At 45.4% G+C, this 18,450-nt stretch overlaps 4 protein-coding genes across 4 annotated transcripts; 3 read left to right on the forward strand and 1 right to left on the reverse strand.

Annotated features, from left to right (window-relative positions):
- Window positions 1–3,276: 3,276 nt before the first annotated feature.
- On the forward strand, window positions 3,277–4,086 carry AO090011000252 (uncharacterized protein; the record flags this gene model as incomplete). The annotated part of the gene is made up of 3 exons (XM_023232866.1): window positions 3,277–3,688; window positions 3,758–3,919; window positions 4,040–4,086. The coding sequence occupies 3 exons, from the start codon at window positions 3,277–3,279 to the stop codon at window positions 4,084–4,086; spliced, it is 621 nt and encodes a 206-aa protein (XP_023093431.1).
- Window positions 4,087–4,197: 111 nt separating this feature from the next.
- On the forward strand, window positions 4,198–6,921 carry AO090011000253 (uncharacterized protein; the record flags this gene model as incomplete). The annotated part of the gene is made up of 4 exons (XM_023232867.1): window positions 4,198–4,676; window positions 4,734–4,759; window positions 4,835–6,730; window positions 6,770–6,921. The coding sequence occupies 4 exons, from the start codon at window positions 4,198–4,200 to the stop codon at window positions 6,919–6,921; spliced, it is 2,553 nt and encodes an 850-aa protein (XP_023093432.1).
- Window positions 6,922–8,866: 1,945 nt separating this feature from the next.
- Window positions 8,867–10,335, reverse strand: AO090011000255 (uncharacterized protein; the record flags this gene model as incomplete). The annotated part of the gene is made up of 4 exons (XM_023232868.1): window positions 8,867–9,045; window positions 9,106–9,268; window positions 9,324–10,032; window positions 10,082–10,335. 4 exons carry the CDS (start codon window positions 10,333–10,335, stop codon window positions 8,867–8,869), a joined length of 1,305 nt encoding a protein of 434 aa, XP_023093433.1.
- A 3,417-nt stretch (window positions 10,336–13,752) lies between these two features.
- AO090011000256 (nucleic acid/nucleotide deaminase domain-containing protein) lies at window positions 13,753–15,363 on the forward strand (the record flags this gene model as incomplete). Its single annotated transcript, XM_023232869.1, has 4 exons — window positions 13,753–14,155; window positions 14,204–14,251; window positions 14,308–15,231; window positions 15,296–15,363. The coding sequence occupies 4 exons, from the start codon at window positions 13,753–13,755 to the stop codon at window positions 15,361–15,363; spliced, it is 1,443 nt and encodes a 480-aa protein (XP_023093434.1).
- Window positions 15,364–18,450: the final 3,087 nt, after the last annotated feature.

An 18,450-nucleotide genomic window follows, 5' to 3' on the forward strand; every position in this document is an offset into this window, starting at 1 on the left:
ATGGTAAGAGATGACCATGGTCACATTTCTTCGACAGATGCAGCACAATAAGTATCTCATAGCTACCGACCAGCACGTCGATGCAAAGCCAGGAATCGACATAATTTGACAACGTTCGAAGAAGGCTCGCCTTTTGTTCCTATTAGCACAGTATTCCATTTTTGCGACGCCGCTAGAGTAGGGTATAACGCACAGTATCCCAATCCGATAATATAGACTGCACCTCATCGATATAAGTATGAATAATAGCATCATGTGAAACCGGATCCGGATCCGGACCACTATCAATCCAATCGAGATACTTCCTAACAATAAGACCAAGCCGCATCGAAATTAGGAAATGAATTTGTATAAAGCGCGAGGATTTATCATCCACGCCATTGATTGTTGGATCGGGAAAATGGACTTTCCACGATCCTGCGGGGATGAGAGTTGGCTTGCCGAATGACTTTCGGAAGAGACTGTCTGTTCGAAGGATGTGCCAGAATACGAAGCGTTTGCGATTTCGTTCGACTTCAGCTTCATGCAGTGGTGTGCCAGCTGGTGTGGAGGGTTGGTTGTCCCCTTCACTTGGTGTTTCGTCGACGGAAAAATAGCCTAGGGTCTTTGATATCCTGCATGTGTGACTGAACGCCTTCCACGCTAGATCTGTGTTATAGCCTTCGAGGGCTGTTGACGTCTACTGGTTTGTTAGCTTTGTGGGTTGGAGATCTAATATATGTGATGCGCTTGCCATGAGGGATGCGGCCAAGAAGTCCACGGGGTTATCTTGGATATTCTTCATCCATTCGTCACTTAATGCAACGCACTTTAGATATAGATTTCGCATAATGCTGCCCCTTCTAGGATGGGGTTCGGGCTCCAGAAGAATTCCCCGAAGGAGAACAGAGTAGTATATGATTTGAGATGTACAATCTAGTTGGACGTGAGGGATCTCGATTAGGTCGGGGATTGAACATAGGAATGATTTCTCGAGAGGAAATTCGAAGCCTGGAAATTGGTACGAGCCATAGTGGTCTGGAAAGGATATTAGATCATCAACACCTATAAGAGGACGCAGTCACTTGCTTTCGATGATTTTCTTTGCCAGGTCTTTTGGGATAACCGGGTCCCCAAGCGGCTCGGTGCTCTGCGTACTCTGTGTAGGTTCAATCTCCAATATAGCAGATGTCATTGCTGTAATACATCTATCGTTTTCGAAATAGCATGAGTCAACTTGTCGCAGGTGACAAAAGACGTTGGAGAGAAGCATAGATCGAGTGCCTTCATCATTGATTCGGCTGACTATATCTCGAATCACGGATGGAACTACTTGAGCCGGATCTTTGTCTAGGGATATGGCGCGAGGGGCCTCTGAACCGACGGATGAAATTGACATAGAATCGTCACCATTATTTTCAGTTTCTGGAGTGTTTTCCAGACCGACTTGTTCTTCAAGACGTTTAAGACGGTCGATAATCTCCAAAAGCAAACGTTTATCGGGTGGTGCGTTTCTGCGACAACTTGTCAGTTGCCTGGTGGAGTTGAGTGGCCTTGTTGATAAAGATAATGAAATACACTTGTTTCTTGGACCGTGGCTTTCGAGGCAAGTACACACACTCAGCTCCCGCGGCTTCACAATTCCCACACTGTGGAGAGACGCGATTGCAGCGAACCTGACAGGTTGTTGTTCAGTTAATCTGTCCAGCTGGAATTGCCAAGACTAGATCGGCTTACCTTCTTGGATTGGCAGCGACCGCACTATTTATGGTTTGAAGTGAGGGGTTGGTCAATTTACATCCACAGGCAACTCACCGAGATATTCTGTATAGCACTCATTTTATCTCGAGACTTTATCTCTCGATGTACGTGGGTGTGGAAGAAGAGTCCGAAAGGAACGCCGGCGGGGGAAGGAGGATGAAGAGGGGGAAAAGTATAGACTGTGCTCACCAAAGAACGTTGTCGTGGGCGTCTTGGCGCTCGTAGCGGCTCTTTAGGGTCCACCTTTCTTTCTTCAGTGACCTGCATATGCTTTATTCGGAAAAGTAGAAGGCATATATTTCACATCTACGGTAGGGAAGTGTACTGTCATATTGAATAGTATAATGTCCATCGCGCTGAATTTATACTCTCTCACGGTTTTCACCACATTCTATCTTTAAGCTGATTATCATTTTTATATAAATCTGCAAGTTGTTCTATGTCTTTGATATCATATAAAATGGTGATTTGAAAATTTATTAAATCTAGAGCTAGACCTAATCGACTAGAACGTCCCATCTAAGTCGATATTGTCGATATATGGCGCATATAAACGCGGAAACCTGTTTTAATCTCTACCCCCTTCGAGGGCTGCTGCTTCGACTGCCCAGGCCAAATAATGTAAGGTAGCTCTTGTCGGAGAAATGTTTCTGTATTGTACTATAGTCCTCAATAACGATCAAGCTGCGTGGAAGACCTTGTCTCGCAATGATGGCTTTGCCGGTGATCGCGAGGGCGAAACTAACGAACAGAAACTCCCAGCCAACTCCGCTGGGTGCCATGTTCTTGTAAGTCGCATGTAGCCACATTATCCAGAACAGTGTGAAATATCTCAGTGATAATTGGCTAGGATGCTAAGTCCATACCCACCCTATGGCCTTTGACACCAATAGCTACAAGGGTAAGCACTGCCATAAAGTCCAAGCTGGTTAAATCCCAAACGCTATTTTCATTGATTTCCCACCGTAGATGACCTAAAAAGCCACTGGCTAGTGGAAAGGAGGCATGGCCACTGGGGTAAGAAAGAAGCGAGTGAGTAATAAACTGGTTGAGGGCTGTTGGGTTACTCATAGCACCGGTAATTGACTGGTCAGTTTGAAATCTGGGAGAAGTGAAGATCAGTACGCTGCGAGGACAGACTGGTCACAATTAGTAGGCAGTAATCACGCTTTTTCGTCATCTTATGCTCAGCCTCATCTCGGGGCTCAGACCTCTATTCCATGACTTCCGCCTCTCGAATCTAGTGTCTCAGCCTCGTCACCGCTATCTCAACCTTCGGCGAATGGAAATTGAGATTTGCGCGGCCTCCTCCAATCATAGCAAAGATGATTTTATTGAGTGGTCAATGATCCCTGTCATTCAAAAATACTAAACCAGGGCAAGAAAGAGTGCGGCCCCAAGGGGGGGAACGGTAGTGTAAAGTCTTCAAACCCCCCAATTTATGCGGTTTAATCTTGTTACTGTCACAATTTTGAAAACTGCCCGCCGACGAAAGTGCTCGACGTGATTGACTCTTAAGCATCTACCCTGACCACAATGTCCGGCGTGGAGCTGCTTGGCGTGTTATCGGCGGTTATCACCGTTCTCGATGCCACCACAACGTTGTATCAACGCGCACGGAAGGATATCAGATTATCCGAGACCTTTGAAGTCGCCGCGCGGCGGCTGCCGGTGCTTCTTCACATTCTTCAAACTTTCAAATCGACCTTGGAGCCACTCAAAGATTCCTTGTCTTCCGATGTTTGTGAGGCATTGGAGGAAACGCTTAACAGCTGCGAGGAAAAGGCCCGAAGACTGTCGGAGATATTCACAAAGGTTCTATCCGGGCCCACGGATAGCGTTTCATGGCGACAACGGTACTCGAAGATCGTGCATAGACTTGGCCAGCGAAACAAAGTCGATTTGCTTATGATCGCAATCACTCAAGACGTGCAGCTTTTAGTCAACTGTGAGTCCATTGGGTCTGTGACACCGAGTCAAAATACGGAACTCGAGACCATTTTAAACGAAATGAAAGATCACTGCGACACAACTCTGCTGGAAGACGGATTTTCCCTAAGCTTCCACAGCAGTGGGGCCCAAAACAACAATGTCAACAGTGGCAATGGGCAGCTAAATACTGGAAATGGTCAACAGATCAACACTCACGCTCGCGTTGAGACTCAAACCTTCAATTTCGGTAAGGAGTAATCTTGATAATTGGGCTTTGAATTCTGTCTTGGGAACGATTTTGTTGATACCGAGATCTGTTGTATGCATCACTATTCTATACTTTCCTATTATGAATATTATCGTATAGTCATTCAGAGCCCTACTTCCTATTTTGCCTCCTGGAGTATGGGGTGAATACCATGTTATAGATCTTAGAAACTAATCATTGCTCCAGCCAACACCATACAGAACGATGACTTTAGCTTTCGCAAACCATTGGGCATATGCCTTGATCAGGCACCGTCCATGTCTCCAGGACTCTTCGTTGGTCGCGATGCTGAGCTCAGAACCATCCGAAAGGATCTCCATCCAAGCAGCCAGGGCGGACAAAGAAAGCAGCAGCAGCAGCAGCGTCTCGCTATTGGGGGGATAGGCGGTGTTGGAAAGACGCAAATTGCCCTCACCTATGCTCAAACCCCGCATGCGTCCTATGAAACAGTCCTTTGGTTCAACGCTGCGACAGAGATATCTTTGAAGAACAGTTTTGCGACAGCTGCGGGACTCATTTTTGGAAGTAAAGTTTCGCAATCATTGGAGGGCAACGAAGCTGTGAGAAGAACAAGAGAATGGCTTTCTGACCCCGAAAACTCAAAATGGCTCTTGATATTCGACAATTACGACAATCCCAGTGACTTTAAACTTGATTCCTACTATCCACCTGCTGCTCATGGCGCTATTATAATTACCACGCGACAGGCCGATCAAGTGACCGGGAGAACTGCACTGTTTGATATCAAACCTTTTCAAAGTGTCGATAACAGCCTGACGATCCTGGAAACTAGGTCAGAACGTGACAACCTCTTATCAGGTGAGAATTCCATGTTTTTAAGCTTCATCTAATTGGTATCCACTTGCTCAATATAAATGACAGACATTTTTGCAGTGCAGCTTGCCGAGCGGCTGGCTGGCTTACCTCTCGCGCTGGCCACTGCGGGTGCGTACCTCCGGAAAAGCCCTTTTACCTTCCAGCGCTACCTTCAAGAATATGAGAACCGATGGAACATTGATCCTCGTCGCCCTGTCAAGCTTCAAGAATACCAGGAACGTACACTCTACACAACCTGGGAGATATCATATAATCGACTGATGAAAGACGATACAGAAGCGGCGGCTATGCTTAGAATACTGGCTTATTTTGACAATCAAAGTCTGTGGTATGAGCTTTTTCGTGCTGGTCTCAAGGATGGGTGTCCTCTGTACGAAGTGATCAACAATGACATTAGTTTTAATGGGGCTATGACAGTTCTGGCCGAATATTCATTCCTCGAATTTCACCCAGGTTTGAAAGAATGGAGCATGCATAAGTGCGTGCATGACTGGGTATCGGCCAGCCTGAGGAAGGCTGTTGGTCGTCAAGGCTACTGGTATGCCTTTGGCTGTGTCTCAGGGTCTATCGAAGTGAGCGATGAAGAATCACTTGCATATCCTCTCTACTCCCGTTATGTCCCACATGCAAAGCATCTTAGTCAGAGCCGTTTCCTCACATCTGACATCATTGAGATGATTACGCCCGAGAGGCTGCGTGCTGTTAGGGGTATCTCCTCGTTGCTTCTGTACCAAACACAGTATGACTCTGCGGTAAGGCTCCTGAAGTTATTCCTTCAAAGTCAGGCAGCCCATGACCCCGATGACGATGTGACTCTCTCCATTATGAATGATCTTGGCTATCTCTACTTTGCGCAAAAGAGGTATTCTGAAGCTAAAGAACTTCTTGGAACGGCGTTAACTAGAAAGGAGAAAATTCTTGAGGCCAATGATTTATCTCTTGTTGGTACAAGGATAAACTTAGGCCATGTGTACACCTTTCAGGGAGACTACCAGGCGGCAAAGGAAATGTATCTTCAAGCATTGTTTGGGAAAGACGTCGCAGCGGATGGGCACATACTAGCGACTCTCCTTCTAGCGAGAGTGAAAAGCAGATTGCATAGCAACAGCAAACATAATGATTTCGCATGTCTATACTGGCGCCTAGAAATAGCCCACAACGAGAAGTCACTCATACACTCGGGGCTGGTGACCGACTTACTCGATGTAAGCGACAATCTTTGTCACTTGCTCGGACTTACAGGCAAAAAGAACGAAGCAGAGCTGATGTTGAAAGAGGTCATTTTGATAAGAGAGACCCTCCAGGGCCCGGCTCATTCTTCAACACTCGTATCAGTCAGTATTCTCGGTTTCTTGTATAAAGACCAGGGCAAGTTTGATGATGCCGAGAAACTCTATGAACGTGTCTTTACCGAAAGGGAAAAGCTGTATGGTCCAAACCACTATTCTACCATTAAGGTTCTTCAAGACCTAGGTCACTTACACCTCAAGCAAAACCACTTTCAAGACGCCGAGGATTCATATACTAGAGCACTTAATGGACTTAAGAGAACATTAGGGCCACACGACGAAAGGACAATCCAGGTGATGCTCGATCTTGCGTTTCTTTATGAGAACCATGGAAAGAGCGTCGCTGCCGAACAGATGTATACACAAGCATTGACTATGCGAGAAGCGCTGTTGGGATCCAGTGATCCCTTGACACTTGACATTGCTGCCCGCCTCGGTCAATTATATCTCACGATGCGCCGGCTGGATGACGCAGAAAATATGCTTCTGCGAGTGCTTGGGTACCCAAGCAGTCCTCAGGCTGTGGGCTTAGAAGTCATTAAACGATCAGATGCCGCACTCAACCTTTCCAGCTTATACATGCTGACCAAACGATTGCATGATGCCGAAAGACTTCTCTTACGCATGTCTACTGTCATAGCTCAAACCCCCGATCCAGATAACTGTAAGGTATTATTATATGTCTCTTATAACCTTGCATCAGTTTGGCTTAGGAATGGCCAGCTTGATAAGGCGGAAAAGGAGTTTATTACAATTCGAGAGGGATGCAAGGAGGTCTGGGGCTCGGAGCATCCACTAACAGCTGTCGTGTCCGAAAGCCTTGCCAAGGTCTATGAGCAAAAGCAATTTCAATGAAGCAGAGAGACTATCGGCCTCTAACACAGCAAGCAGAGGAGCTAGGCTTGACTGGGTAATAGTATTTACGACGGACTAACTCGAGCTTCCGGACAATGTAAAATACTACCAAGTTTACCAACACAAGGCACTGTATTCTACCCAATTAGAGAGATATTCTTAAGTGGTCCCACTGCCATTATCTACTGATAATATTAATCCTTTCAATCGGAGGAATGACGAATGACTAGTCTGGACCTGAAAATATTTACCGCTTTTACATTTTTAATGCTTTTAAAAATTCCTATCTCTTGGCACTGTGGCCCCCAAGCTTAGATACTACTACCCCTTAAGTTTAGGGCTTAGTCTAACACTACCACCACCGCTACTACCACTACTACTACTACTGCTATTACTACTTCTATTAAGGTACTAACATGAATACTACGCTACTACTGCTAATTTGAAAACAGTGATCAATAATATCTAAGATTAAAGCAGTATGTTATAATTCTAATAATAAATACTATATAATAGTATATTTTGAGGCTTTATTGGATGTACAGTATATTTTGAAAGCGCGTCGGTCGCGTGGCAGCCTTGGTCGAATGTAAAATGGCCAGAATTCGGATATATTGCTCAAAAGTCGATCTATTGTCCGCAAGCTCGATTTAGTCCACCGTAGGTATTCTGATTCCCTTCTGCTTGGCGGATATAAATGGCACAAATAAGATATATAAACTACTAGTAGTAGTACACCGATACTAATTGAAGATATTATTCGAAAAGATCGGATTGAGACGACAAAGGTGGCCTAGTTACTCGGTAAAGACTTGGGTAATAAGAATCTGATCGTGATGGTATATAGGGCATATTCTTAGTTGGACTCTCTTATAGGACTGCATGTACATTCCATAATCTAGCGGCCGTAGGACACCCATTATTAATCCATCAATGAATCAAAATTCTACTACCCTGTTAGAATAACTATTGAACATCTAACTATGCGGGTCTCACCGGTGAGGCAGAACTTGGGTCAGTTCACAATAGATGGTGAGCTGCTCACCTCTTCCTCACTCACCCAATCACCCAGCTACGCACTATGTACGGAAACCCGACGTGTCAACCTTGGAACACTAGGCACTTTTACATGGCCTTCTATGTTATCTAGGTATTTCTTTTGGCTATCAGGGATTGCACGAGATATATACTTCCCCATGTTGCAAGATATGGTCATGCGAGTGAAAACTAAAGTTCAAGGAATTCAAATCACGGAATAGAAAACATCTTAACATATTTACAGGTCCGCAAAACAAACCAGTTCCTTCAGCATCTCATCTTAGAAGGAGTCCACTGCCCACATATTCTTACTCGCAAGAGTCATCTCTGTTGTCGCCACCGTCGACGCATCCCCAGGGACAATTCTCAGTCTTCGAGATTGTCCCATCATCATGGCAGCGATAGAGGTAGTAGTCGAAATTGACCCTTGTAGGGTCGATCGGCCAGTCAGCATTTCTGAGGGCATCGTAGATCTCGTCATGATAGTTGCCTGCGTCCGACAGATTTGTAAGCTGAGATTAACAACTGAGTTGCAAGGTACGAAGCATTACCTTTTCCCATTAGATTAAACGCACAGTAATCAAGGCCGGCTTGAGAATTGGCTGCGGTGGATAGAGAGGCAAAAAGAGCGGAAGCTGACAAGATGATCTTCATATTGGAGGTTTGTCAGATGTGTTATGGGAAGATCGTTGGTTGGTTCGATCAGAGGGAGAAGTTACCAAGTGAACGGTCCACTCGTAGGGACGGCGTCCTTATAGGGGATCCGGAGGTGCTGATGTCAGGCACATTATACAGATGCTTGTCTCTCCAGAGATCAGCCTGATTTCTCTTTTATTTTTTTTATTTCTCTTTTTATTTTCTTGTGCCCTCTTTCCTCTCTTCTGTAGAAACCACTCATGTCCTCGAACTAAGTTGACTTCAGCCAAGGATCCGCCAGTAACTCTTTCGCAGATGCTCGACCTTCTGGCTGCCACTGAAGCATCTTCCGCATGAAGCATAGAAATAAACTTTGTTCTGTATCTCGCAAATTGTCTTCCAGCTTCTCCATAGATATAGAGGGAATTTCGGCGGTACCTATCCAATTGCCTGGATTTTATCCATCAGTCAGTCCTACACAGTGTACAAGGAAGAATAATATAATCTTACCGTCGCTATCGAAGAATTTCATCGCATAATCGCTATTTCGAAGCATTTCCTTTGGTGGCGCGCCCATGATTGCTATCATCCCAGCGAGGTGGTGGCTGTCTGAGACGTTCCTGTATGAATCGCGGACGTAGAATAGACGTTTCTTCTCAAAAAGATCCCAGGCCTATATAAACAGTCAGCATTTGGCGGAACGAGAATAGTATTGTAGATATACATACAAGGGCACCTATATTCCAAATATCAATCTTTTCATTCCATGGCATCCGCAATATAACCTCTGGAGCCCGGTAGACGAAAGGTTGGACATCTTCCCACTGCTTCCCTAGACTCGAGCTAAAGCGAGCCTCACTGAAGTCCGACAAGATAGGACGGCCATGCACCTTTGGCATCCCTAGGTCTCGGGAGGAATAGATCACCCGATCGCCAACAACTTTGCGAGGGCCGGGGCTGGAACTCTCTGCTTCCTCAAAATCAACGAGAATTGACTCATCCTCCACACTGAGCAGGACGTTATCTTCCTGTATATCTGATATTGGGTCAATAGGGAACTCCAGGAGTGTGCGCGGTTTCACAATCAGTATTAGGAATATCATACTAGTATGAACAATCTTGGCTTCTGTGTGAAGAAAGTCGAGAGCAAGCAGTAAGTGGATCAAAGTTGACTTGAGCAGATCTTCCGGCAGCACTCCGTCTATTGTCCGAGTGCGTAGCTCGCATAGACTCATAGCTAAAGGAGGATGCACGAAGCACTGATAGGAGTGGGCGTATCCCGCCGAACTGATTTGAAAGTCATCCATAGCGCGGCGCACGAGCATAGACCCTGTATGGCTTGACTCGACGTTTCTAAGATGTTTGTACACGTCCTTTTCTCTTCTTGCATGGCTAGGGTCACGCTCGTAGACTTTCAATGTAACATAGGCATGTTGCCTACTACCTTTTAGCCTTCCACCTCCATGTCACCGATATTAGCACTTACTCTAGATCTCTGCACAACCACACTGTGGAATGGCCTCCAAAGGCAAGTTTTCCAGCTACCTGGTATCTTGATTGAAATACGTCACCGATCTTCACAGGGTAGAAATCCTCCGGCGAGTACCCTGGTAGCTGTTCCTCCTCTAGTTTGTCGTTTGGATCGAGAAGAATGCCTGGCTGAGAAGATTTCCTAGCCGGAGAAGGCGGTGGCGCAAAGATGGACTGTCTCACTGGATACACCGGACATTGCATGACCATTGGACCAAGCTTGCACAGGATTGGGGTTCAATAGAGGGAAGACAGTACCCCGCTTGGACGACGGCTGCTGAGTTTAGGAAAGCGAAGGCAATCACGTGGTTTCATGCGAAAAGCGGGACCAAGACGGACCTAGACCAAGAGCTGACAGCCCTTACTCTCTAATCTATACATCATACGCCAAGTTTCGATAGATAGATATTGAGTCTGTCCCTGCTACAGAGCCAGTTGTTTGTTCAATCAAGGATGGCTTATCAGCACTCGGATAGTCCATAGAGGAAAAGCTGAAGTAGAAGCTAAAGCACTGTTTTACTTTCCTACAACTTGCGGGTTCAGTCTTAATCCGAGGCTGAAGACAACATTTTACGAGACTTGGTGCATATGAGGCTCTTTTAGGTGTAGATCCAAGTATAATTTAATCGAATCTTTCCCTGCAGAAATATCAGGTCACAGAAAGCGCGTTGGTCGAGAAATGTCAGGTTTATTGTTCCATTGGCAAGGTGCTCGAAGCGTTGGAGGTGCGATTGATAGCTCATCCGTGACACTCGAGCTCAGCCTTGAGTCTTTCCAGATAATGGCCAATCACTAAGGGTGGTTCGGTTTGCCGTAGAACCTATTTTAATCCTACCTTAAACTTGATTTAAAACTGCGCTCTTTTCCTCTTTTTAAAAATTCAAAAACTAAAATCTGATATAAAGAGTTTTAATTGAGAGGGCTACTGGGGCACCAAAAATGACTGTCATTGAACCGTTACTCTGTCACCCCGGCGCATATGAGCATTCATTCCACCTCCTTGCTTCTACGGACCTCCTGCTTTCTAAAAACATTTATAAGTCACAAATTCCCGTAAAAGAAAAACTCGAACAGTTCGGGAAACCAACTCTAACATCTAGCATGTGTAACTACTGCTCATGAGCAATAGAACAAACCTTATGTTTCCCGGTCCTTAGGTTCTCCAGTCTCTGTCGATCAGGTAGTAACTGTGCTATGCCCTTCATGAAACGGCCAATGTCCTTTGATTTCTGTTCTTCCTCCGGTCGAAGGGCCCATATGTTTGAGGGATCAACCGGGTTTGTCTGACATGGATGGGGTCGCATCCATTTTGACCATTTTTCAATGACAGCGATTACCTCGGAAGGTGGCACCTCAAACCATTCGATGTGCAGTTCAAGGCACCCACTACAGTAGATCCGTGTATTCCGGTGTGTCAGCTTTGCATACCATAGCTTCTCCACACTAGCCGCATTTGGGACAGCAGTGTTTACGTTAAAGACGGGAGGGTAGATGGGCTTGGTAAGTCTGTTGCAATGAAATGACCATTCGTCATGGCGCTCATTGATTGAGCGAGGGGTGTATCTAATCTTAACGAACCCCTTGTTCCCGTCCACCTCATATACGTATAGGAAGCCTTCGCCCCGGTCTTCCTTTCTTAAGGGGGCTTGTAATTGTTTCTGGACACCAAAAGAATGACAGTTCTTGATCTTCAAGGTAGTTGGCCCTGACTAGAATATTGAAGGGAGTTGTGTCGTATAACTCTGGGCAAAACTCGGCATAATATGGATATCTTAAACTACACGGCATTGGTGTGCTAAGTTCGCACAAATTCGAATCAACGGCGCTTTGATACGGCACTGTTGTAGAAACTGATCAGACTTGGCCGAGCCTTGGTTTTTGTCGCCTTTATCGTCGGTCTCCAACTTCCAGACCTCCACCTTCTTGGGACCTTGATTCTTGTGAAGATGGCAGTACATGTTTTCCGCAAGGACTTCAAAAAAATATTTAAGCTTGCAAATGTCCCTGTATATCTCCTGTTTAACGATCCCATCGATTGTTTTAGAACGATTCTGAACTTTCCTGCCGCCTATTCTTTTGAATTAGGGCTTGCTGTCCGGTTCTACCCTGCGTAACAATCAGATAATTTGCTCAAACGTTCCATAACGGCTACTCCGACTGAGATATCTGAGTTTATTTTGTTGTCTCTCAGCGGAAATACTGCCTTCCACTTCTCAACTTGTTCATCTAGATACGGGTCATGGTTGTGGTGACGACAATGCACTATTTTTGCTAGATGACGCAGCTCTGTCTCAAGGCTGTGCGAAGATTGTGTAAGGGGCTCTAATGACTCCAACCTGGTCAAAGCATCTATTCGATTTTCAGTTTTTGTCGGCAACTTGCATGGCATTCATGTTCTTTCCTTCGAGATCCGCATATCAAGGGATCAAAATTCAACAGGCTTCTGAGACTTTGGGGCTCTGGGCAAATCTTCGGCTCTTTTGACTTTTTGCCGTCTTCTTGCGTCCTTTACAACGGGTTATTTGGCGGGGTCGAGAGCCCGCGACAAGTTGTTTATCATGGTTGGGCTGCTTGTTTAGAGATTCTTATCTCCGTGGTGGCAGTTGACTCCGCAAATGGGGCAGTCGAATATCGCAAAATGGATGAGGAACCTATAATGTACGTTGTATATTTTGTCCAAGAGTCTTGCCTACAGTAGGTATGAGGCGATCAATACGCGATTAAGAGAATCTGGTACACCGAGTCTAAAAGAATACCACCTTTGTCCAAGTTTGCGATCGCCGCCTGCGTACGCTGTCCACTGATATGGTGAAGCGGGGCTACCATGTGCAGGAGCAATATCCTTGTCCCAAGGGCTAACACAAAGTCATGCTGCTAAGATAACGAAACATGACTCGCGTGCAGCGAGATAAAGTACCAAACATGGGGCACATTTTTGATTCCGTTGATTGGACCACGTACAGTAGCATCGCCGTACCAGCTCCGTTAATGCCAATTGGTATAATGCATGTACACGTAACGCATGGCCCTGGTAATTGCCTCATTCAAGCGCCATCAAGAGACGCAGTTTTGATTGGAGAGCATGCAAGAACTCATGGACAAGGCTGGGAATTGTGCGACCGTCCTCCGCTAAATATGCTCACACTCCACCCTTTTATGTCATAGTTAGATTACAGAACGATGCATTTAGGCATCAATACAGTGGTCAATAGCAAGGAAATAAACAAATGAAGATTTCCGAGCTACCCATGTGCGCGCAGAAAATGGGCTACTATGATATTACACCAGTGTGAGATATTTATGGCTCCTTTCGATTATTTTACAGTTGACGCTTAATGGTTAATCATTTATAGGGGGAAAAGAAGATGAATGGTACAGATAGCGAATTCCAACCTGCCACGAAAGTAAAGAGGAGGTAATGCCATCGGCGAAGAGAGACGTTTTTGCCAACCATGCTTGGTGTGTTAGAATCCGTAAATGTAGTAGCTTCTCCATGGAGAAAGTTGGCGCTGTAGCAAGGCTAGGCACGAGGTTCGCCCTCTTAAATAGACTAATGTCTGTCCTTCTCAACGAAAGGTTGACTTTCGAGCCAATTCGCACCACCTGACAAAACGAACAACAGACCCGATGGTTACCCAGAACACTGTGATAGAACATGACCCTGGTGATGTCACAGCGTTCTACGAAATGGTTTGCTTTACCTATTCTCTGAATCCTGTGAGGGGTGACAGAATCAAGCCTCGGTCTTCTGCTGAAAGAGACGGAATCGGAGTTGCAAAATGCCGGCGAGATTTCGCGGACGCAATCGCGTACTTTTGCGCACGCAGCTGCGACCCGGATAATGTCACTGCTGTGGCTGTAGGGAGGAAAGACACAAAAGTTGTCATTTGGGTTGCAAGTAACGCAAATGTTTCTCGAGAGGTGTTGGAATTTCTGGATAACGATGTGCTCAACATGGTACAGAGGCTCGCAAAAATGAAGCAAGGACAGTTACCTTCAGAAGAAAATAGGACGGTTACCAGGCTCTTGAGTAACATATTGAATTTCACCAGGAAGAAAATCTTCAAATACTACAAAGCCACCATTACGGCATGGAAAGCAATTGGCGAATTTTCGAAATCTGAAGGTATGACCTTCTAAATCGGGCTTTATCTGTTTTTGTTTGACATATGATAGGTTTAGACAAGATAACCACTGATCCAAGTATGTTTTACGACTGGTTTAAGAGGGAATTCTACAAGAGCGGCGACGTGTTAAAGGAATGTGACATGCCTCGCCTTGCTATCAGTTGTTTTTTTGCACATACGGACGGGACATTTGGAATCCTCGAACATCGTTCGAGCCAAGGCAATGAAAAAGGACCTGATTACGAGCGGCTATATAAGTTGCTCAGCAAATTAGGCAAGCACGTTAGGCTTTTCGAAAGAATGATACACGCCATTGAAGCTCTACGTCGTGACTTCTGCGAAGGCTTTGTAGTGGAGCCGATTGCTGCGTCCATTCCAAAACCTAACCCTCTTCCAAAGCTACACGAGCAGAGTATGGGAAAGATTGTGGCTCGCGTTTTTCAGGAAGAAGACGAAAGGCATCAGTTTTACCATCATCTCAACCAATTTTTTAATAAGGAGTACATATCTCAGTCTCTGCAGCGGTGCAAGAAACGTCGTGCCCGAGTCCACGCAGAGATCTTATTGATCGATTTCTTCGACAAGTTTGACGCGAACTTTCTTGATAACGACGACAAGTATATTGCCTGCAGCAAACCGGCATGCTACCTTTGCTATGAGTATATATGCCAACACCCGGATAAGTATACACTACCTCCAACCCACCAAAAGCTATACTATGCTTGGTCTCTGCCCATCGTACGAGTAAACGATCGGAATTGCATTGAAAAATTCGCTCGGCACAAGCGGTTCCTAAACCACGTTACAGAGACTCTTCAGTCCGATCTTCGAAAAGAGGTGCAGAGGCAGCTAGCCCCAAGGAAAAACCATGCAGACTCGACAGCAGGAGCAAGTTCAGTTTTCAATACCGGTAGAGTAAGACCAACATCGAAGATCTATGAGCACCATATCCGTGCTTTGACCCAATTACTAAGTGAAGGTTAGACCTGCTGTTCGGTTTCTTTTGGAGAATAAAAAGAATTAACTCGGATATTTTTTTTTAGCAAAGATAAGTGCCAAGTTCGATGCTGGCCTTGAAGATGAAGACGGAGGTGTTGTTCTTAATTGTTGATGCTGAGCAGTCCTACGAATGTGGCTTTCGGGTCTTTTCATTCTCAAATTTGATTTCCTTTTCCTTTTCCATATTTCCACAAGTGGTTCGCTATGGCCTAAATTTGAAGTACCCGGGAGAGTATTTAATGTCAACTTCGTTACAAAGTAATTATTGAAAGTGTGCCATTTAACACCCAGCCGGCTAACACTTCCAAGACCCGCAAGGCTTGATAGCGTGGAAACCAATGGACACGACTTCAACTAGAACCGGCATCTGCCCTTGAATACAATTACGTCCTCTTCATCTTGATCAGGATCTCTGTCTGCACTGGGTGTCCCATCTGAACTAGTATCAAGCTCTGGAACACGTAGTTCGGTGGAAGTCATTGGATAGCTAGGCGTCGATGCTGGACTCGATGGTTGTGGGCTGTGATTGGGAGTACTGTCGTCGGTAGGTAGTGTCCACTCAGCTTCTGATTCTGTGCGATGAGTCTGTAAAATCCACTCATTCTCCACTTTCTCCTCCAGCTGACTTCGGATAGTTCTGATCAACTGCTGGAGGACCGACTTCTGATGTTTGGCACGTGCCATGGCATTACCTTCTTTAACTGAGATATCTGGTAGACGCCAATTTAGAGGAATCTTGGAGCTTGAAGATATCATAGAATATCCTGCCGGGTGGTACAAAATAAAAAGATGACATAGATGACAACTTGGTTTTGTACATCCGATATATTTGTCACGTTCGTCAATGAAACCGCTATCTGATAGCGTGTCAAAGTAGTTTATCACGAGAAGCTCGGGGTGGACTTCAGTGAGAACTTCCTGTGAGTAATTTACTAAGGTCTGGATTAGCCCTGGTCGCGCCGTCCGCTGGAGCTTCTGGAGGAAATTATCGCGTGCCGATGGGTCAGAAAACATCCGATTTGCGATGCCCTCCATAGTCAGCTTTCGTGGAAGAAGGGGAATCGGCAGGCTTGGGGAGGACGGTATGCTTTCTGCTGCAAGACTATTGGCTAAATCTTGGCGCAGAGAGATAGCAGAGTCAAGAAGCTGAGAAGTCATGTCGATAGTCAGACTCAGTTTCCTAAGTTGCTTATAGAACTTCTCAAAATAGGTAACATGTTCATGTCCTTGGTAGGTAAATTTTCTTAGGTGATTTATCAGCCCAGACTGCTGCAGTTCAAAGCATTCTTTTGCTAGAAACTTCATGTGTTCCTGAGGCAAAGGTGCGCCGTTTTTATAGAAATTCTTCTGGAACCAAGCCTTGAAATCGACAGAGTCTCTGCACGCTTCTATACTCCCGTCAGTACTCTCAATATGATTCTAGGCAATAGACCTTTCTTTTCCCGCATACCATTTAACCCTGCTGTCATATCCGCCAAGCATACCGGAGCGATATGGTGCAATAGTTTCATGTAATGGGCCAGCACTTTTTCTTGAGCAAAATCGAGTGCGAAGTTTGAGAGGCAGGTAAGGATCTTCTCCTTATTGTTGCCCACAATTTCATCATTTCCTAGATTCAAGGTGTCCAATAGCATGCGTAGGAGCTCGTTGACAAATGGAACAATAATTCCATCAACATCGCCAGTGCCCGCGATTCGAACGATAAGTCCATCTGGCTGGCGTTCTACAGCAACAGCGATCTCACACCCCTTTGTATATGCGCCGAGATAAGCGATCGCATCGACAAAGTTTCGGCGGCGTTGCATGATATTGATCCCTTGAGCCCTGGTTGAGAAAATGGACGGCTTCGTTGTGCCCTTCATAGTCAATTCGTGCAGAACCGCAAGAGGTTCATACAGACGACGTAGCTCTTTTGGCTTGTGGGTATCATATTGGCTTCTGGATTTCGTTCCTTTCTGCATGGTAGTGAGATTTAGAAGAGTTCGAGATAATTTCAAGATGAAGCTTAGAATCTAGAGGACAGCAAGTGCACGCGGATAGCTGAATAAGGCTCTCATTCCATCATACCTTAGCTTTGGGGATTCAGAGGTATAAAGACCACCTTGCATCTGAGCTGAGCTGAAAGGGTCATTAATCAACAGGGCTCTCTTGGACACTCCGCGACCCCATCCTCTTTCCCTCAATTGTTCTTCCATTTCATCCAATAACTTAAATTTGACGTACACCACAATTTGAGGAATTTAACTTTGGTTTGTAGGCCCGAGCGTACTTGGATGGATGAGAAGCGTATCTGGGCGGTAGAGCTGTATTGCTGCCTAATCTTGGACGAACACGTCAAAGAGCATTTGTCATCCGGACTTGAAAGAAGGCACTGTTTATCAAAAACCGGAACGATTGATGGCCTGGGTCTAAATGGCCTGTGCGTCCTTTCCAACTTGCTAGGAATACCTCTATCTTTATCTCCGTAGATCGAAAGGAATGGGTCGTACATCCGGTATTGGCTGAGAATTAGGGTTCTTTCCCAGTCCACCTCAGCCCAAGCCCAGCGATCTCACTGTTGTCGAGCAGATTACCGGTCTTTTTCTTCACCCAGCTGCAGAAGGGAGTGCTACCTTCTTTCGCTCATAGCGCCACTCTTTGATTTATGAGACAAAGGATACGATTGTAAAGTCTGTCTTTATAATGTATAGAAAATTGTTTGAGCATCTGGGACGTCGACTCTGTTATTTCGAAGGAAGAGGTGCTTCTAGAAGGAACAAATACTGAAGGGATTGGCATCCACTACAGGCACACCAATAATGTAAAGGAGCATCTGTACGCAGTCAGATTATTCATCAGGATGGTGCCATATCTATCTTCGATGATCCGGTCCTGTATCAAGTATCGAAGCTTGCATACAACCTCCTATATACAGTGTACGCATGCTACACACCAATTATAATACCATTCCTCCTTATTTTCGAAATTTTTCTGTTATTGTATGGCCCGCCTCTAAGTAACGAAAAAAATAGGAACTGCCTAAGTACTTGTTTCAAAGACAGTTGGTCATTGAACTCTTACTATAACTAGACTTCTTCCCCTCGGGAGTGTCCCGGGGGCCCCGAAAACCCCGCCCCGAACCCGCCCCGAAATACACTCTATTGATATCTAATAGAGCGGATTTGCCACAGCCTAATAATGAATACACCATAGCATGTTT

Source organism: Aspergillus oryzae, chromosome 7 (assembly GCF_000184455.2).
Source record: "Aspergillus oryzae RIB40 DNA, chromosome 7".
Taxonomy (NCBI): Eukaryota; Fungi; Ascomycota; class Eurotiomycetes; order Eurotiales; family Aspergillaceae; genus Aspergillus; species Aspergillus oryzae.